At 43.0% G+C, this 22169-nt stretch overlaps 2 protein-coding genes across 2 annotated transcripts in view; one reads left to right on the forward strand and one right to left on the reverse strand.

Annotated features, from left to right (window-relative positions):
* The window catches only part of eif2ak1 (eukaryotic translation initiation factor 2-alpha kinase 1), a 38496-nt gene that overhangs the window by 14237 nt on the left and 2090 nt on the right, over positions 1-22169 (forward strand). Inside the window, exons 12-14 of the mRNA XM_043711379.2 lie at positions 8104-8224; positions 9673-9752; positions 19976-20209. Of these exons, the coding sequence (XP_043567314.1) occupies positions 8104-8224; positions 9673-9752; positions 19976-20209 (435 nt within the window). The remainder of the gene's footprint in view (positions 1-8103; positions 8225-9672; positions 9753-19975; positions 20210-22169) is intronic.
* Positions 1503-7278, reverse strand: LOC122560597 (ankyrin repeat domain-containing protein 61-like). The gene is given in 4 exon segments (XM_087998052.1): positions 1503-1541; positions 1543-2530; positions 5049-5176; positions 7114-7278. Coding segments are annotated over 4 exon segments (1320 nt in total).

A 22169-nucleotide genomic window follows, 5' to 3' on the forward strand; every position in this document is an offset into this window, starting at 1 on the left:
TTATCAAATCTGTCCCCGTGTCCTCCTCGCTCTAAGGAGAACATTTGAGCTCTTGCAGTCTAACTAGATGAGAGAGGTGACTGTCTGAAATTTCACACAAATACTGTAATTACGCAGTTAGAAATCTCACGTAATAGTGTGAATGTTTTGTTCCTCAGTTTTGTTTCTAGAACAGTCCACAGTACCTCTCTCTTTATCATGGAATTAAGAAACACAGTTAGATAAAAGAAGTTTTATTTTTTTAAAATATGAACAGTGTGTTTCACTTGAACAGTGGCATGTTTGGGAAAATATTCAGATTTGGTTCACAATATCTTGAACTCTTCATCAAATACAAAATGTGAACAAAAGGCATATCAATATCATCTGTGTCAGATCCGAATTTGTTTCATGAGAGCAAAACTACAAAATCCCATTAAATAAGGAGATTGGCATATCAAATAACTTACATGTATCTATCTTTGATAAGGTTCCACAAAGTAGAGTTGTGAGCCAAGTCAGAGTATGTGGAAATGGCAAAAGTAGCAAACTACAAAATAAGAAATAGAGTAAGGGTGAAAGGTAGTTCCTCAAACTGCTAAAATGTGTGGAGTGATGTTCGTAAGGATTGATGCTGGGTACACTGTTATTCACCATTTATGTAAATGATTTGCACTGTGGAATCAAACGTAAAATTTTAAAATTTACAAATGACACCTTTGTTATGAACTGAGGACAAGAAGTTAACAAGACCATAAAATGAAATGGGTAGAGAGAGAGAGAATTGAAAAGCAGAAAAGTTTTGCTTCATGTATAGAAGACCACTCGCTGTCTTCAGTACTGTAAGTAATCATTCATAATATAGAAAAAATACAGAGACACTGGAGAAATTTGGATTGCTAAAACTGAAACCATAATTGAGAGGTCATACGTATCTGTAAAGATTAAATAGGCTGGAGTTGTTGTCCTAGAAGGTCACCCAATAGAATTTAAGATTATGAAAGAATTTGAAGGGAAGATGTGAAGGGGTGCTTCTTCTTCTGGGGGGGGGGTGCAGGGGCAGGGTGGTGTACAGTACTAAGGGCCACAAACATGAGATCATTACCAATACACACAATCGAGAGATGTTTTTATTGAGAGAGGAGAGAATGTGAAGCTTGCTACCACAAACTGTGATTGAGGCGAATAATTTGAGGTGAATATTTAACTAGAAGCTGAATAAACATATGAAGCTGAAAAGAAAATAGGATATGCTGAAAGGCTGAGATGGAAAGAGATGGGAGGAGGCTCTTGTGGAGCGGAAAAACTGATCTAGCAGGTGGGTTGAATGATCTGCTCTATGCTGTAAACACTTCATAAATGGAGAAATCTTATCAAAACTGCTTTATTTTATTCTGACTGTTCCATTGTGAGAGTTATCATCTGTCGCTGAGTGACATTAAATGATGCTAAGGCTCCAGCACCAATTCCTATCAGGTACATGAAAATATAAATTAAAGAATGTTGGTAACATCAGTGTCCACTCAGTGCATGTGGAGCAGGCTGTTGGCCAGATTCCCTTGATTCCCCACAGTTGAGCTGTTCTATTGGCTTGACTTCTATCTCTGCCAACCTCCTGGCATAGTCCCTGTAACCATACACAAACTGCCACACTGAGGTGGGCAAGATCTCTTTGAGATGCTGCCTCTGCCGGTGGCCGTAGACCTTCCTGACTGCCACCCGGCAGAGATCCTGAAGAGATGGTGGCTCCTGGCTCAGGGTCAATAGGAACTCCCGGTGCTGGCGGAATTCTGGGCACAGCAGTCCGCTGGGCAGTTGGCCCCCCTGCCTGCTGGCAATCCGCAGAGGACAGGAGAGGCTGAGCAGTTTTGCCAGCAGATGGCTGCACCGGAGGTTGGGCCTGCGTTCCAGGAAGAGGGAGAGAGGTGACTCACCTAGCTTGGTGCGCAGGCCCAGGTCAGCGTCATGCTCCAGCAACAGGTCGATGAGCTCCTGTCGTCCCCCAAAACATGCCTCATGCACTGCTGCCCTCCCCTGCTGATCTTGGGTGTCCACGCTGGCACCTGCTGCCAGAAGGACCCGCACGCAATCCAGGCCAGCCCCGAGCTGCTGCGCCCCTTTGCCTGAGGCGGCGCAGACGGCCAACTGAAGGGGAGTGCTGCCACTGCCCACCACCTCGCTGTTCACTCGTGCCCCCCGGCCCAGCAGCTCCTCCACCATGCGCTGGTCCAGCAGCCCGCTGGCCATGTGCATTGGGGTCATGCCATGATGGTTAGCTGTCTCTAGGTTGGCACCATACCGTGCCAGGATGGGCACTGCCCGCCAGGCTCCGTGGCGCACAGCCAGATGCATTGCTGTGTCCTGACTCCTGGTTTGGGTGGCCACGTTGATCTGTGCCCCGTGTTGGCATAGCAGCTGCAGGCACTGCTCAGCCCGGCTCTGCATGCCCGCCATAGCTTTCTCAAACTTGGTCTTTGGTACAATCCAGTCTTGGATTATGTTGGGCCAGTGGACAATGATCAGATGCAATGCTGTTCGGCCCAAGGCATCCCTAGGGCAAAGAAAAAGAAGAGAAACCCATGAGAATTTCTACAAGAGGAGATTAATATTACTGTAAAATGCTTCTCACACTGCAGCATGTCACAAAGCACATGGTAGCCAACTGAGCATTTTTGAATTTTAGTCCCTGTTGGAACACTGGAAATATAGCAGCAACTCCCACCAACAATAACATGATAGTGATCAGATCATTTATTCTTGGGAATTATTGATTGAGGAATAAATATTAGGCCTAAGAGAGAGAACTCTCTTACTTAGTTGAAGTCACAGCCATAGGATCCACTTGAGAGGGCAGTCAGGGCCTCAGTTTAATTAATCCTTCATATAAAACCAATCCTACTCTGGAATATCTTTCTTTTTGAATAGGCAAATGATTTGTCATATCTCTCAAGGAATCCCATACATTTTGTGCCTGTAGTATGATTTGTCACTCTGGTTTTGTTCAGTTTAAGAGGTCGAGGAGGTGGTAAAAATGTCTAATTCTGGATAATAACTTGCAACAGTAATTTGATGTCAGTGAGGGGTAGCACTCTTGTATTTTAGGTGAAGGTCTAAAAGGATGGTACTGTAGAGACAGGATCTCTCATCAGATTTGAAATGCATTGGAGATGTACTTGAAGTGTAAGAAGCTGCAAGGTGACAAGGCCAAGGGCTGGAAGGTAGGATTAGGTTCGTTAGCTCTTTCTCAGCTGTTTAGTTTCACAATTTCTATGAATGGTTGGGTTAAGGTTAATCCCAAGCAAAAATATGAGCACAGCAGCTTGGTTGATGCTCTACTGCATCAGGGTGTGCCACAGTCAGAGGTGTCATCTTTTGGATGGCTCATTGAGACCTCTTCTACCCACTTAGGTGGACCAAAGAGATCCTCTAAGGGTCTATTTTGGAGTTCTGCCTAGTACCTGTGATTCAGACATCACTAAAAAGAAAATATTGATAATCTGGTTATTGCTGTTTGTGGGAATTGACTTTGGTATGCTTCATTCAAGGCCAAGATTTATTGCTTTTGAGAAGGTGATAGAACATAGAACAATACAGTGCAGAACAGACCCTTCGGCCCTCGATGTTGCGCTGACCTGTGAACTAGTGAGCTGTTTCCTGAACCACTGCAGTCCGTTTGTTATAGGTACACCCACCATCCTGCAATTCATTTTGACCCAGTGACAGGAAAAGATTGGTGAACTATTTCCAAGACAGGATGGTGGGTGACTTGGAGGGGAACTTGCAGGTAAGTGACGTTCCCATCTATCTGCTGCCCTGGTCTTTCTAGTTGGTAGCGATTGTGGGTTTGGAAGATACTGGCTAAGAAACCTTGGTGAACTTCTACAGTGTATCTTGTAGTTGGTACACACTGCGTTGGTGGAGGAAAGCGAATGTTTTTGGATTTTGTGCTTTGTCCTGGATGATAACAAGCTTATTGAGGGAATTTGGAGATATACTAATCTGGGCAAGTGGGAAATATTCAATCACACTCCTGACTTGTGTGTTTTGGTGGAGAGACCTTGAGAAGTCAGGAGCATTCCCACTTAATTTTCCTACTAATTTTCTTTCCAGCTACATGGGCCTCTGAGGTCAGTGTGTGGTAGCAACTTCCAGAATCAAAAGTCAATGTTGCGATCCACATTGGAACAGCGATTCCCTGTACGCAGAATGTTGGAGTGCTTGTACAGCCATGCAGCTTGGAGGAAATGCTGTCAGTATGTGTGTTACTCGCTGTAAGCATTCCAGCCTCTGACCTGCTCTTGTAGCCACAGTATTTGTATGGCTGGTTCAGTTCCACTTATGCTAAACCCCATGATATTGATGGTTCAGGATTTGGAGATAGTAATACCATTGAATGTTAAGGAGCAATGGTTAGTTTCTCTTATTTTGGAGATATCGTTTGCATGATGTGAATGTTACTTGTCATTTTTCAACCCAAGTCTGGACATTGTCCAGGTGTTCCTGCATATGGACATGGATTAGTGCTAACATGAGACAATCATCAGTGAATATTTGTGTCAGTAGGAGGATAATTCATTAAGAAGATGTTTGAGGCTGGAAAACTACCCTGATGAATGCTTTCAGTGACTTCCTGGAGCTGAGATGATTGATCTAACAGACACAAACATCATCCTTTAGACTAGGTATGATTCCAAACAGCAGAGATTCTCCTTCTCTTCCTCCCCCCCGCCGATTCCCACTGAATTTAAAGTTTGCTAGGATTAATTGATGCCACACTCAGTCTAGATTCAAATTGACTGCTACGGTTTGTATATTGCAACAGGTCTGTACTCTTATTTGAAACAAAACTATAATTGGCTGTAAAGCACTTCAGGCTTCCCTGAGAGGTGATCAAAGGTCCTGTGTAAATGCATATTCCTTGTTTTACTATCATGGTACAGTCGTGGTTCAGATTCGGTATACATCAATTCTGTTCCTCCCAGGCCAAGAGCTCCTCCCATTTAAAGAGCTCTCACAAACCACTTGAGAACTATCAGAACCAATAGAAACATTTAACCTGCATCACTTACCTCTTTTCTACATCAGCCTTTAATTGAAGTAAGCATTGTAAACTCTTTGCCTTTCTGTATGTTGCAGCCAAGTGGATTGGAAGGATAGCTAACTCCTTAGGATGATAAAAATATATTACAGGTCTTATCTGTTTTGAAACATATTTCTCAGAATTTATATTAAAATAATTCCATTTCCTTGAAATCAATTATTTTATTCGATGTTACACAGAACATATAATGCCTAATATATCAATTTTTGCAACATCTTTTGCCTTGAAATCTTAGACTCATGCTGGAGAATGAATTCTTGTGCGAGGTCAATCCTGTAATGAGATTCAGACCATAATAGTCACATCAACTAGCTGTATATCTGTGAAAGTGAAAGCAGGATGGAATCTGGTTTCCAGCATCTGCAGTTATTGTTTTTACCTCTGGAATTTGATTCCATCCTATCTGTATATGTGAACTTACCAGCAGGGGGCATGAGCAAAAGTAGGAACTTTGGTTGACTATTTCTGTATAATTCTCTTCCCTTTCCCTTTTATCACATATAAAGTGTGAAACTTCATAGCTTTACTCTTTGGAGTAGGCAAAGTACTCTGACAATGCTGTATTCGCCTTTTTAGAGGAACTGTTTCAGTTTGAGCCACACCTGCAGGTCTCCTCATTAAGTAATTTGTGTATTTGAAAGGAACTAAAGAGCTGACCTTAACTCTCTGGGGTTAGCAAATCAATGGAAAAGTTGTGGTGGCATCCTGGATTTTTGACCGTTTGGTGCATCAAACTGGGACTGAACATCTTTCATATAAGTTAAATAAGATATATCCTGAGGGCAACAACTTTACATTGTGGACATCATCACCAAGATACCAAAAGCAGTTCAGAGACTTTGTGAAGATGTTATTGTTCAGGATATTTAAAGATTGTTAAGCATATCGCAAAAATCTTAGCATCTTGTGACTGATAATGCACCATCAACCAAAGTCATCTCTGTCACCAGGAGAATTGTATAATAGGATTGAGATTTAAGGTTGCCCAGTCACCTCTTGTCCTTGACTGTATTTTTGAGCTCAAGGCCTCAGCTTGGTCACTTCAAAAGGAGGTAATTAAACATTGGTAAGTTTTTTGAAACAGGATTAGGCCATTTAGCCCCTCAAATCTGTTTTGCCATTCAATGTGATCTATGACCTAAATCCATATACCTGTCTTATATCCTCAATACTTTTGAATAAGAGAAAAAATATCTATGTCAATGTTAAATTTACAGTGAATCTAACATCCATTGCTGTTTGCAGAAGAAAGTAACCAACTTCTGTTGCTTTGTGTGTAGAGATTTTTCCTAATTTCGCTTTCGAAATATCTGATTCTAATTTTTAGATCATAACCCCTTAGTTCTAGATACAGTAGAAGAAGTAGTTTCTTTCTCCATAACTATTCCCCTAAATATCTTGAAACTTTTGACAATTCCTCCTTTGTCTAATAAATTCCAGAGAGTACAACTTTTCCTGATACTTTAATGTTGACATCCAGGTACCATCCTGAAAACTCTACACTTTACTTCTAAAGTGATTGGCAAAAGAATCATTGTAATATGATAAAATTATTTTTATGGAATGAGGGGTTCGGATTTGGATTGGACTTCCTGGTATGGTGGTGTGAACATTCAATAAGAGCTCTCTAAAGGGAATTGGATTAATAGTTGAAGGAGAAAATAAGTACCGAGAAAGAATAGAGCATGGGACTAACAGGATTGTTCTTCTGAAAGTACTGACACAAGCTTGATGGGCCAGATGTCCTCCTATGGTGTATTGGTGGATGATATTATGATTGCTCCTCCTCTATTGTTATCAAGTGCAGACTTGTTTTTCCCGACAATGTTTTTATGTGAAATGTGGGAGGGTCCCACGTTTCATCCTACATTCCAAGGATTTTTATTGCCAGGTATGCATGGAATGCAAATTCAAATAATGAGGAACACTAAATAGAACAGTCAGGTCATTTTATGGTCAACTACTATAGATTTCATGTAAAACCTCTGGTACACTTGAAGTAAAGAAATGTCTGATTGAATCACTAAATTTACCTGAGCTGGAAGTGTGGGGAATAAGGTACAGTTTTTCCAGATAGTAATGGGATCATTGATTGGATTGACCTTCAGCAATCTTTTGATATTCTCTTGGTCTCCTTTCATAATGGCATCATGAAGCTTGGCATGGAGATCATTAAACTCGGCCCGGCATTCACACATATTTTAGAGGATTTTAAACAAAGTGACTTCAGGATCAGAACATTCCCTACTCTCTCATTCTTCAAGGAACTGATTTGTGGGAAAATTGCTTGTTATAATTTACATATGGTCAGATTGCGAGTCATGCACTTCTTTTGATGTGTGGTAAGATGTTTCCTGTTAGGAGGGAGCAGTTGGAACCACAAAATTTTGATTTGTGTGGGGTTGCAATGGTAACTGATTGTGACGCCACAATCTTTACATTCTGTTTGGAATTTGGATTGTAACGTTACATTCTTGAGTTGTTTTTTTTTGGTGAAAAGTCAGATTAACCCACTGCCACTTAACTGATTGCATCAAGTAACAAAGTAGGCTGAATTGTCAAGGCATTGATTCTACCTAGAGCATGTGGTCTGCGGCAGTGCAAGAAGGCAGGTCAGCATCACCTTCTCAAGGACAACTAGGGATGGGCAATAAATGCTGGCCCAGCTAGTGATGCCCTCATCCCACATGTGAATAAAAAAATAAGAAATATCAGCCATCTCTCCACCAACTCAGTGACATTAATTATTCTGACATCTAACAGGAAAAGAGCTTTTCAAATAAATAGTTTGGTATATTTTGATCACTTTCTAACATCTGATCTGCTAGTTACAATAGTTTTTAATAGACTCTTAAAGCACAGAGGAAGTCATCCCAATAGTTCCTTCAGAGTTAGCAAATCCTCTCCACCTTCTACCTGTGCTGTAAAGTTCGACAATATCATGCTACATGCTATGCGGTCTTCCTAGTTCATGATTAAGACATGGCATAATTAAACTATCCTCACACTATGTTCTCTTAAAGCCAAGGAATATTTTTCTCCATGGGCCTGACTACCATGTTCGGATTGGGGATTTCGGCTTGGCCTGCAGTGACATCATTACCAAGGCTTCCGATCAGTCTCCGGCAGCAACCAAACTAGCTGGTGAGTATTGGAGGTCACAGACGCATCTACTTCAGTGAAGTCTCTCCCCTTCCTCTTACATGAATTTTTATAGCACTTTAAAACATTGTGTGACTGCTGGCAAAGCTTAGTCATACAAAGTTTTGGTTGTGAATGTTCAATATTTGGTTTGAAGTTTCATGATTTGTCCTAATTTTAAAAAACAGATTTCCATTTATATGGCACCTTTCACTCAGGATGTTCCGAAACAGTTTTCAGCCATTGAAGTATTTTTGAAATATAGTCATTATTATAACATGGGAAATACAGAACCAACTCAAAACAAATTGTCTCAAACACTAATGTGATAATGACCCTGATATTTTGCTTTTGTAATATTGGTTGAGAGATAGACATCGGCCAGCACACCAGGCAGAACTACCCAGTTCTTGTTTGAATAAAGCCATGGTCCACCTAAGGGGACTGAAGGATTTTAATGTGTAACCCAAAAGACAGCAGTGCTGAATGTGAAGCACTTCCACAGTACTGTGCCTATAGGGTGTCTTTTTATTTTCCTTTGTTCAAAACCTTGAGAAAATTTGTTTTTATGCAGTGTCTTATCACACCCACAACTAATGAGTAATCTTTCTGAAGTGATATTACTGTTGTCCTGTAGGTAAACAGAGCAAATAATCTGCAGAGAATAATGCTCCACAAAGAGCAAGTGAACGATTCACCATAGAATTTGTTTTTGGTTGTAATAATTGAGAGCGGAATACTGGCCAGGACACCAGTAGGATAACTGAATCTTACAAAATCATCAAATCTTTCAATTTTTCAGCCCATTATTCTGCACCAGCTCTTTGAGAACTCTCCAATCTGTCCCACTATTTCTCTTTAAAATAAATGCCTAATCTCCCTTTGAAAGTTACTATTGAATCAACTTCCAGCACCTTTTGAGGGTGTGCTGTCTAGACCTCTTTACTATTCTAAAAGTTGTTGGGATCTAGTCAGAAGTGCCTAATTTGTAGATCTGCCTCATCTAAAATCACTCCTGAGTGTAGTACTCTGACAGTGCAGCATTCTGTTTGAACAGGATTGAAATGACAACGTTTGTGCTGAAATCTCTGCAGTGTGACCTACTCAGGTCAGAATTGTTATGGCTGAAGGAAGAAAAAAAATAATTCAACTAATAAAAGGAAAAACATCTAATTTGGAATTATATCTTCTTGTTTCACAATCTCAATTTCCTCACTACTGTTCAGCTGGATGCAAATAAAATAACTCTACAAGTTAATTTGGAATGCAACTATCTGACAATTAAGCCTTATCAGGGAAAGTAGTAAGGGAATGGATGTGGATGGAAACTTATCCAGCAAAGTTATATGATGAGGACAATAATAAATTGAGCCATATTGTACTGAGTTTTTTTTCTTGTACTCTTATGTTGAGGGCATTTTTGACTTTTCCTACTTTCTATTAACTTCCAGATTTAAAGCACACTTCAGGAGTGGGGACTTGTCTGTATGCTTCCCCTGAACAACTGAGAGGCTCTTCTTATGATTTTAAGGCATGCACATCTCTTAAAATCGTAATCCCCCGTTCAAATTTCAATGTTTAATTGTGTATTCTCAGGACAACTTGTTAACTGTTAGCTATTTACAGTTGGAATAAAAAACTGTGGAATACAATTTGGGGTGATGGAATGTTTTATTAAAGGCATTAAACTTGTGAAAATCTGGAACTCTTCCTGCTTCCTCAGAAAAGCTGCTTCAGACTGGCAGTCAACTGAGATTTTGTAAGGGTTACAGATTTAAGACAGGTAGATTGAGCTGTTGTTCAGTTAATAGACAGAATACAGGATGAATGGCTTCCTCCTGTTCCTAGTTGGTGGAGAAACTACAAGGTTAGTCAGATTATCAGGTGTCATAACTCACTGGAGTAGATAATGGACTGGAAATCAAGACCTACTGTTCCTGGAATTTGCACAAATGTGAAAATTTGATTAAGTCACCAAATTGTCCAATTCTACCTGGCTGGCTGTCTTATTTAGTTTAAATGAATAAACACACAAGTTTTTTTTCATTAACGAAAATAATTACTAATTGTGATCAAACTGTTCTTAGCCAATGGCAAAAAGTGGACAAGTTGAATTAATAATTTGTATCATTGTAACTATAAATTCTGACCTTAAAAATTCCCATATGGGGGGGGATCCAAGATGGCGGCAATCTTGGCATTTTAAAAAGCTTTGGACCTGAACCCCCATTAGTTGTTAAACATCCACTGTATTTAACTTTTGTACCTTCTAAAAATACCCTGATCTATCCTGTCTCAATCCAAATGGGGAACCTCATACTTGCAGATATTAAAATCCAATGATGACTCGTTAAGATGGCAGCGATTCTGTAGAACTGCCATGGACGGCTCTGCCTAACAGCCACAGCATACTGGTGTTTTTTTTTACCATCCCTGGCCAAATTATGTGGAGGAATTATTAGTTTAAAACTTTACAGAACATATACTTGTTAATATTTGGGAGTGGGAAGGATGCCAAAAGGAAAAGGAGCAAGCAAACAGCAGCAAGTAGGACACCCCTCTGCAGCACGGGGCACACCAGAGGTCACAGCAGCAGCCTCTCCAGAACCCCTGGGGGACCTGACAGACTCATAGGAATTGGCGGCGGTGATGGCGAGACTTACCTCGAAGGTTAGAGCTGCGATTGAGGAGGTCCGTGAGGAGAACCATACCCAGATCCAACCCATCGCATCCATGCTGCAGAAGCATGAACAGGAGCTCCAGGCCCTCAGGGAGTGGATGGAGGATCGAACTGCGGTGATCGAGTCCTCATCCAGTCAGATCCAGGTACTGGCGTGGGAGGTGCAGGCGGCCTCCGAAATCACTCGGGCGCCATTAACCACGTGGCCGCTGCAGCGCCCACGGCAGCAACCGCCACCGCAAACCATGATGTCACTTCCGCCCCCACCGACCTCCTCATACTGCCCCCTTGACCATGACCCCACCTCCCACCACCAAACCATCATCTCCCAGACCATCCGTAACCTCATCACCTCAGGGGACCTCCCATCCACCGCCTCCAACCTCATAGTCCCACAATCCCGCACCGCCCGTTTCTACCTCCTGCCCAAAATCCACAAACCTGACTACCCTGGCCGACCCCTTGTCTCAACCTGCTCCTGCCCCACCGAACTCACCTCTGCATACTTCGACACGGTCCTGTCCCCCTTAGTCCAAGAACTCCCCACCTATGTTCGAGACACCACCCACCCCCTCCACCTCCTCCATGAGTTTCGCTTCCCCGGTCCCCAACGCCTTATCTTCACCATGGACATCCAGTCCCTGTACACCTCCATCACCCATCACGAAGGACTCAAAGCCCTCCGCTTCTATCTTTCCCACCGTACCAACCAGTACCCTTCCACTGACACACTCCTTCGACTGACTGAACTGGTCCTCACTCTGAACAACTTCTCTTTCCAATCCTCCCACTTCCTCCAAACCAAAGGAGTAGCCATGGTCACCCCCATGGGCCCCAGCTATGCCTGCCTCTTCGTAGGGTATGTGGAACAGTCCATCTTCCGCAGCTACACTGGCACCACTCCCACCTTTTCCTCCGCCACGTCGATGACTATCGGCGCTGCCTTGTGCTCCCACGAGGAGGTTGAACAGTTCATCCACTTTACCAACTCCTTCCACCCCGACCTCAAATTTACCTGGACCGTCTCAGACTCCTCCCTCCCCTTCCTAGACCTCTCCATTTCTATCTCAGGCGACCGAATCAACACGGACATTTACTATAAACCAACCGACTCCCACAGCTACTTAGACTACACCTCCTTCCACCCTGCCACCTGTAAAAACGCCATCCCATATTCCCAATTCCTTTGTCTCCGCCGCATCTGCTCCCAGGAGGACCAGTTCCAATACTGAACAACCCAGATGGCCTCCTTCTTCAAAGACCGCAATTTCCCCCCAGACGTGATCAACGATGCTCTCCACCGCATCTCCTCCACTTCCCGCTCCTCCACCCTTGAACCCCGCCCCTCCAATCGCCACCAGGACAGAACCCCACTGGTCCTCACCTACCACCTCACCAATCTCCATATACATCGTATCATCCGTCGTCATTTCCGCCACCTCCAAACAGACCCCACCACCAGGGATATATTTCCCTCCCCTCCCCTATCAGCATTCCAAAAAGACCGCTCCCTCCGTGACTCCCTCGTCAGGTCCACACCCCCCACCAACCCAACCTCCACTCCCTGCAACCGCAAGAAATGCAAAACTTGCGCCCACACCTCCCCCCTTACTTCCCTCCAAGGGATCCTTCCATATCCACCACAAATTCACCTGCACCTCCACACACATCATTTACTGCATCCGCTGCACCCGATGTGGCCTCCTCTATCTTGGGGAGACAGGCCGCCTATTTGCGGAACTTTTCAGAGAACACCTCTGGGACACCCGGACCAACCAACCCAACCACCCCGTGGCTCAACACTTCAACTCCCTCTCCCACTCCACCAAGGTCATGCAGGTCCTTGGACTCCTCCATCGCCAGACCATAGCAACACGACGGCTGGAGGAAGAGCGCCTCATCTTCCGCCTAGGAACCCTCCAACCACAAGGGATGAACTCAGATTTCTCCAGTTTCCTCATTTCCCCTCCCCCCACCTTGTCTCAGTCCCAACCCTCGAACTCAGCACCACCTTCCTAACCTGCAATCTTCTTCCTGACCTCTTCCCCCCCCCCCCCCACCCCACCCCCACCCCCACCCCCACTCCCACTCCGACCTATCACCCTCATCTTAACCTCGTTCCACCTATCGCATTTCCAATGCCCCTCCCCCAAGTCCCTCCTCCCTACCTTTTATCTTAGCCTGTTTGGCACACTTTCCTCATTCCTGAAGAAGGGCTCATGCCCAAAACGTCGATTCTCCTGCTCCTTGGATGCTGCCTGACCTGCTGCGCCTTTCCCTCTGATCTCCAACATCTGCATTCCTCACTTTCTCCTTTATGAGACCGGGTTGACAACCTCAAAGATTGAGGTGACAAGACTAATCTTCAGATTGCTGGGCTCCCGGAGGGTGAAGAAGGCGGGCAGCCAGTCAGCTTCTTTGAAAACTGGCCAGTACAGCACCCCTACCTGGTCCTAGTGTACTTCCACATATATAAGGCCAAGCAAAAAGTGATCGAAGCCTCCAGATCACTGGAAAAAGGTGAACAGGCACTGCTGTACAAGGGGTCGAAAATCATGTTTTTCCAAGATTTCTCGGCAGCTGTACTTTAAAAGAGAAAATCCTCCGATGACGTTAAAAAGGGGCTGGAATCCAGGCATCCAGTACTACATGAGGTACCCCACAGTGCCCCATTTCAGCCATGAGGACTCAGTTCATGTGTTTGACTCAGCGGATAAAGCTAAGAATCTTGTAGACACTTAAAAATAGACTGACTGGTCTAAAGAATATGGTTAATGTTCGTCCTCTTTTCCTTCTTTCCGTGTTTTCCCTTTTCTCCCCTTTTTTGTCTTTCTCTTTCCCTAATAAATGTTATTCCTAGTATATTTTTATAACTGGATTTTATCATGGACAATTTTGTGGGTGTCCTTTGTTGTCTCTTTTTTTTTGTTCTTTTTCTCTTTTAGTCATAAGTAAGGGTGACACGGAGCCAGGGATTGGCGGAGTGCTTATCCTGACTGTCCTTTTTTGTTGACTTAAAGATCATCTCTTTGTTTAGTTTTGCTTTGCCTAAGGCTAGGGAACAGTCCGGGCATGAAGGAGCTGTGAAGGAGGGAAAGGGTAGGTTGAGTGCCCCCTATGGGCAGGGGGGAGAATCTCCCATTCAAGGTTTTATAGTTGGTTTTCTATGTAGCTTTTTGGTATCAATAGTTGTTTCTAGTTATGACAGAGTAGTTTTTGTATATACGATTCTGCGACTCTTAGACTTTACTTACTTGTGTTCAGCACAATGTAAGCAGGGTTCTCTCTCTTGGAGGTTCAAGGGTCTCTGAAAGGGGATATGAGTAAGTGTCTTGTTAAATGGTGAACCTGGACCATCAAGGGAAGTCATTCGCCTGTTAAAAGAAAGAAAAATGCTTTCTAGCCTTAAGAGGGAAAGGGTTGATATCACTCTGTTGCAGGAAACACATCTTGATGATGGGGAAGACCTGAAGTTACAACAGGGGATTATGACCGGGTATTTTTTTCATCCATTACTACTAAAAGTAGGAGTGTGGCAGTACTTATCCAGAAAAATCTTCTGTTCACATTATTAGAGGAGGTGATAGATGAGCAAGGGCAGTTAGTGATACTTAAGGCCCTGATACTGGGGAGGAATATGGCATTTTAAATGTCTACTGTCCTCGGGTGTATCCCCTTAAATTTTTGGTTAGTGCCTTTTCTAAGTTGTGCCTTTGGAACATGGCGCATTATTATGGGGACGATTGTAATTGCCTTTTGGATCTGATGGTGGAAAGAATGCCCAGTGGGCCTCCAACTATTTCTTCGCAGGCCAAGTAGGTGGCTGTCTTATGTGAGGGGTTGGAGTTGGTGGACATTTGGAGATGTCTTCACTCTACTAGCAGGGACTTCACTTTTTTTTTTCAAACCCACATAAATGTCACACGAGGATTGATCTTTTTCTGGCTCCCTCGATCCTTCTGGATTTGATTATGGGTTGTAATATTAGGAACATGGGTATCTCTGATCACACAGTATATTTGGAGGTTAAGGCCAAGAGTGAGGGGCTAGGTTTGTGGCACTGGTGTCTGGATCCTTTTTTCCTTAAGGATTCCAAATTTGTGGAATACCTTTTGAAGGAGTTTCAGGAGTTCTTGACTATCAACGCAGGCATGGATAGTAGTTTTTCTAAGCTATGGGAGACTGCTAAGGCCTTTGCTAAGGGATTAGCTATTTCCTATTCAGCTAGCCGGAAACGACAGAATTGGGAACAGCAGCAGCTACTTGAGATGCGGTTGAAAGCCGCTCCTGAAGAAGGGCTTGTGCCCAAAACGTCGATTCTCCTCTTCCTTGGATGCTGCCTGACCTGCTGCGCTTTTCCAGCAACACATTTTCAGCTCTGATCTCCAGCATCTGCAGTCCTCACTTTCTCCTAGGGTAGTATTTAGCATATCTGACTAGGAAAAAGGATGCTCCCCAATCCATCACTGCAGTTAGAGACAGCGCCAGGGTCCTTACATACGATGCCAAAAGGATTAATGAGGCTTTTTGGAGTTTTTACTCTGAATTGTATAGGTCTGAAGGTTGCGAGGACCGGTGGGCTAAAATGGAAGCCTTTTTTAAGAACCTAGACCTCCCAGGGTAACCCTGGAACAGGCCTCACTCCTTCATACCCTCTTGACAGTTCAGGAAATACAGGAGGCAGCTAGGCAACTTCAGAGTAGGAAAGTGCCTGGCCCTGATGGTCTCCCGGGTGAGTTTTATAAGGAGTTAATAGGGATTCTGTCGGAGATGTTGGAGATGTCCAATCCCTCCTATATGCATGAATGCTTACCACCATCTTTGAGAGAAGCTAATATTTGCCTCCTTCTTAAGAAGGGGAAGTTTCCTGAGGATTGTGCCTCATACAGGCCCATCTGTTTATTAAATTCAGATTTCAAGATTGTGTCTAAGATCTTGGCGCTGAGATTGGAGAAAGTGCTGCCCCATATTGTCAAAGAGGACCAGGCGGGTCGTATATGGGGCTGTTGGTCTTCTAATAATAGTCCATGAATATGGTCCAAGTATATCAGCAGCGGTCGATTCAGGGGTTGGTGATTTCCTTAGATGCAGCGATAGCATTTGACCGGGTGGAATGGCCGTATGTCTTTTAGAGCAGTTTGGTTTGGATGGGGTCTTTGCTACATGGGTGGAGGTTTTATATTGCCACCCTCTGGTTGTGGTCATCACCAACAAGGTAAAGTCTGGGAACTTTCGGATTGGTAGGGGTAGTCATCAAGGCTGCCCCCTTTCACCATTGTTGTTTACATTGATGATAGAGCGGCTGGCAGAGACCATTCGTCAGAACGTCTACATAACCGCTCCGAAAGTGGGATCAAGGATACACAAAATTACCCTGTATGCGAATGACGTCCTTCTGTTTCTGAACCTGATGACCTCTGTACCCCATCTGATACATTGTATCAATTCATTTGGGGCTATTTCAGGATATAAGGTCAACTTTGCAAAATCGGAGGCTATGCCTTTGGGGAATCTCAAGGAAGTGCCAGAAGTTGAAGGTGGCCTAAGTTCCCTTTTAAGTGGTCACGGGTGGGGCTCCGATACCTAGGCATTTTTATAACCCCCATGTTTGATTGGTTAATTTGGACTAGCTTTGCTCACTTGCTCAATAATATTAGGCAAGATCTCCAGAGATGGGAGGTTCTTCCAAGTTAATGGTTGGGCCGAATAGCCCTCATTAAGATGAATGTCCTTTCTCGTTTGCTTTATTCCATGTGTATGGCTCCCTATAATGTTTCCCAGGTCAATGCTACGGAAACTTACGGGTTGATTTAGTTCCTTTGTCTGGCATCGTGGGCGGCCCCTCATCAAGCTTACTAAATTGCACTTGCCTCAAGGATGGTGAGTGCCCTCTATTGCCTGCTGGGTGGCAGGGTCTGGCAGGATATTAACTGGTTAAATGAGGTCTGGGAGAAAGAGTTAGGAATGGAGATGTCTTCTGAAATGTGGGAGGACATATGGGAGAACATGTGAAAGATCTCAATCTGTAATAGGACATGTGCTATGCAGTTACAGAGTTCATCTGGCACCTTATGGCGAAGTTTATAAAAGGGGCAAAAGAGTGTAGGTACTCTTACCCATTGCTTCTGGACATGCCACAGACTCCATGTTTATTGCAGGTGCTGTGGCAGGAGAGATAAGGAGGGTAATGAGGACCAAAATTAAAGTAGACCCAATATCTCTCCTCCTAGGTCTATCGAATGTATCATCTTTAGACGGGCATGGGATGAAACTATTTAATGTTCTTACTTACTGTGCATGGAAGAATATTCTGATGAATTAGGTGTCTGAGAACTCACTGGGCTTGCTGGGATGATGAAAATTAATTATGGAGCACATTCCCTTGGATTATTTTACAAACATGATGCACCATACAACAGATCTTTTTAGTTATTTGGATAGAGATTTCCTAGACATCAGGATGTAAAAATTGCATTCCCTGCTGTCCTTTGTCTGCGATTGGGCAGGTAACAATCCTGGCTCAATATGGCTGGATATCAAGGCCTCCCGGGCAAAGTGCCCTCTTATTAACCTGTTGTTCATTGATAAGATGAGGACAGTTATGGACCACTGCCAGAACCCATTGTTATTAGTACAGTCAAGGCATGGAGGACGATGCGTCAGAGTGAGGGTTGCTTATCCAAGACGTCACCACTTATGCCTATAGTTGGTATGCCAGGTTTCTGATCAGGGATGATGGACTCAGGGTTCAAACTATGGGCAGCGAGAGGAGTTTCCAGTTTGAGAGACTTGTTTGAGGGGGAGGTTATGATGTCTTTCGAGCAATTGAGCCGCAAATACGGGTTGCCCAGCAGAGATCTTTTCCGTTTTTTTCAGGTTAGGGATTTCATCCAGAAGAAGACTATGCTTCTTACTAAGCCCTATAAGCATAATACAGAGAGGTTGTTGCTACATTCCACAAGCACCCTCTCAATTGGTGCCCTCTATTGCCTGCTGGGTGGCAGGGTCTGGCAGGATATTAACTGGTTGTATGAGGTCTGGGAGAAAGAGCTAGGAATGGAGATGTCTTCTGAAATGTGGGAGGACATATGGGAGAACATGTGAAAGATCTCAATCTGTAATAGGACATGTGCTATGCAGTTAAAAGTTCTGCTCAGAGTTCATCTGGCACCGGTCCTTGTGGCGAAGTTTAAAAAAGGGGCAAAAGAGTGTAGGTACTCTTACCCATTGCTTCTGGACATGCCACAGACTCCATGTTTATTGCAGGAGAGATAAGGAGGGTATTGAGGACCAAAATTAAAGTAGACCCAATATCTCTCCTCCTAGGTCTATCGAATATATCATCTTTAGATGGGCATGGGATGAAACTATTTAATGTTCTTACTTACTGTGCATGGAAGAATACTCTGATGAATTAGGTGTCTGAGAACTCACTGGGCTTGCTGGGATGGCGAAAATTAATTATGGAGCACATTCTCTTGGATTTTTTTACAAATGTGATGCACCATACAACAGACCTTTTTAGTTATTTGGATAGAGATTTGTCTGCTATGTTAACTAGAGCATTTGTTTAACCAGGATGGTTAGGTTTGCTGAGTCCTGTGCCCTCGAGGGAGGACTCCTGAGTTAATACAGGTATATACACAACGCTCCCGTTCTTTTGTTTGGGAGCTTTGCACCGAGCATTATTTTGTGTTTTTGTGTGTTCTTTTATTTTATTAATCACTCACTTATTTATTAGTATTGTTTTGCACAATGTTAGGTTTTGTTTTGTATTATAGGGTAGGATAGTAGTTATAGATAGTAGTTGTATTGTAATTTGCGTTTTTCTTTATTATACTGGTATATTATTTGTTATATTTTCAATAACTTTATATTTTTGTAAAGTCAAAAAAAACTTTTCTTGCTAATAACTATATTTACAAAAAAAATGCATCTGCCACAACTTTACCCATTCACCTAATTTATCATAATCCTGTTGTAATGTTATGTTGTCGTCAATACTGCCTACAACGCTGCCCAATTTTGTGTCGTCAGTAAATTTGAATACTTTACTTTTTAATGCTATTATCTAAGTTGTTAATGAATATTGTGAATAATTGAGGCCTCAATATAGAACTTTGTGGGACAGCACTTGTCACGTTCTGCAAATTTGAATACTTGCTCATTATTCCAAATCTTTCTTTCCTACTGCTCAATCAATTTCCTATCCATGTCAGTAATTATCCCCTCAATTCCATTGGCTTCCACCTTAGCTAACAGTCTCTTGTGTAAGACTTTATCAAAAGCCTTCTGGACGTCTATATAAACAACATCCATCAACTTACCTCTGTTCACTACCTTTATCACCTCTTCGAAAAACTGAGATTTGTCAGGCATGATCCATCCTTCATGATGACTCTCTCATTAACTGACATTTTTCAAGGCAATCAGTTGCCATATCCTTGAAAACAGACAAAATAATTTCCCTACCATAGGTGTTAGACTAACTGGTGTGTAATTGCCTAGTTTCCCTCTGTCTCTGTCAAGAGTGGAGGGACATGAGCAAGTTTCCAATCCAGAAGTACAACTCCTGAACCCAGGGAACTCTGAAAGATTGTGGTTAGGGTATCAGAATGTGTTCTCCTAGCTCTTTAACATGCATGGATGGAAACCATCATTTCTGGGGATTTGTCACTCTTCAGTTCCATTAATTTCCCTATTATTGATGATTTACTTAAGCTAATTTTATTTAAACCTGTCTCTGATCCTCTTAGTTTCTTTGGGACTTCTAGCAAACTGTACTCTTTTTTTTCTGCTGTGAACACTAAAGCAAAATAATTGTTCAGCATACCTGCCATTTCCCTGTCCGTCTTCAATGGACCATTAGTACTCTTAACCAGCCGTTTTCCCTTTATATAGACTACAAAGACTCCTCTTATTGTCTTTTATGTCCATTGCAAGTTTTCTTTCATAATCCCTTTTGGCTGCTCTCACAAACTGCTTTGTAGCCCTTCATTGGTCTGTATTTGTCTCACTCTGTGGGATCTGTACCGTTCCTTGCATTTTTATATGTCCTTTCTTTTAATGTTTAGTCAGACATGTACAGCGTAGGTATCATCTTAATGGAGCTCTTTCAGCCATTTGGAACAGCAATGGAAAGGATAAAGATGCTCACAGCTCTTCGAGAGTCCCATATCTCAGAGGACTTTGCACAGCACTGGCCTGTACATGCTAAATATGTTAAGATGCTAACCAGCCGAATCGCATCCTGCAGACCGAGTGCAGATGAGATGTTGACCAGTGAACTCTTCCGTAGTTCACCTCAGGTAGGAATAACAAGTTTATTTTGTTAAAATTGGTTAGGAAATAAAGACAAACTCCCCACTAAACAAACATAAAACCCAATCAGCATTCTTGTTTTTGTTTATAAATACCTTTGACAAATGAGGGAAGGGGATTTGAAAAAAATATTTTTTTATTTCAAATAGTGTTGTCAGCTAACCATTAGTTGTAGAGATGTGTATATTACTGAATTTCTCACCTGAGTTTAATTTAGTGATTTAATTAGAGGCATTTAATTAGCCACAGCATAGTGGGTAGCAAGGCAGGACTTACATAATTAACGGTAGGGCCCTTGGTCATTTTGTAGAATTTGGACCTAAGGGTTCAGGATATAATTCTTTGAAATTTCATCACATGTAAACAGAGTGGTTAAGAAGGCATTTAGCATTCTTCCCTTCATTGCTTAGACCTTTGAGTATAGGAGGTGGGATGTCATGTTGAGGTTGTACAGGACATTTGTGAGGCCTCTTCTGGAGTACCATGTGCAATTCTGGTTGCCTATTATAGGAAGGATACTATTAAACTGGAGAGGGTTCAGATAAGATTTACCAGGATGGTGCTGGGAATAGAGGGTTTCAATCATAAAAATAGTCTAAGAGGCTGGAAATTTTTTCACTGAAGCATAGGAGGGTAAGGGGTGACTTTCGAGGTTTGTAAAATCATGAGGGTATAGATAAAGTGAATAGTAAAAGGTCTTTTCCCTAAGGTGGGGGAGTTCAAAACTAAGTTGAGAGGGAAAGATTTAAGAAGTATATGAAGGGCAACCTTTTTCACATAGAGTAGTTAGTGTATGGAATGAACTGCCAGAGATGGTGGTGGATGGAGTTACAGTTACAAAGTTTAAAAGACATTTGGACAATTACATGAATAGGAAAGGTTTAGCTGGATATGAGGGCAAGTGGGACTAATTTAGTTTGGAAATGGGTCAGTGTGGACTAGTTGGACTGTACGATTCTTTTCTTTAATCAGAAAGTGAGTCTGAGCCCATCCCGTGCTCCCACGAGGAGGTTGAACAGTTCATCAACTTCACTAACACCTTCCACCCTGACCTCAAGTTCACCTGGACCATCTCCAGATTTCTCTGTCGCCATCTGCGGTCAGCGACTCAACATGGACATCTATTTCAAACTCTCAGACTCACACAGCTACCTGGACTACAAGCCCCCCCCCCCCCCTCCAAATTCCTCCACATCTGCCATATCTGTTCCCAGAGTAGCAATTCCACGCTAGGACATCCAAACGGCCTCCTGTTTAAAGGATCAACAAGCCCCGAGGACCTCTGCCCTTGACCCCCACTCCTCAACTAGAAACCCCCAGTCTTCACCTTCCAGCCACTAATCTCTGGATACAGCCCTTTATCCTCCTTAATTTCCACCACTTATAAATAAACTCACCCACAAAGATATATTTCCTTGCACCCTACATCCATATTTCACAGAGACCATTTCCTCCATGACTCCCTTGTTAGGTCCATACCCTCCACCAACCACTCTACACTCCCAGCACTTCCTTTGCTACTACAGGGGGTATAAAACCTGCACCCACTCCTCCCCCCTCACCTCTGTTCAAGGCCCCAAAGAATCTTTTCACATCCAACAGAGATTTTCCTGCACTTCATCTACTGTGTCTGATGCTCTCAATGTGGTTTCCTCTACATTGGGGAGACAGGACGCCAACTCACGGAACATTTGGGGCAACATCTCTGGGACACACGCACCAAACAATCCCACTGCCCTTTGGCCAACCACTTCAACTCCCCCTCCTAATCTACCGAGGATATACAAGTCCTGAGCCTCTTCCACCACCAAATCCAATCCACGGACAAATGGAGGAAGAAACCTCATCTTTCGCTTTGGGATCCTTCAACCACACAGCATCAAATTCGACTTCACCAGTTTCCTTATTTCCCCTCCCCCCACCTTATCATGGATCCAACCCTCCAAC

The sequence above is a fragment of the Chiloscyllium plagiosum genome, unplaced genomic scaffold (assembly GCF_037043375.1).
Source record: "Chiloscyllium plagiosum isolate Xiang-an unplaced genomic scaffold, Cpla_swu_hap1 HiC_scaffold_20, whole genome shotgun sequence".
In the NCBI taxonomy this organism is placed as follows: domain Eukaryota; kingdom Metazoa; phylum Chordata; class Chondrichthyes; order Orectolobiformes; family Hemiscylliidae; genus Chiloscyllium; species Chiloscyllium plagiosum.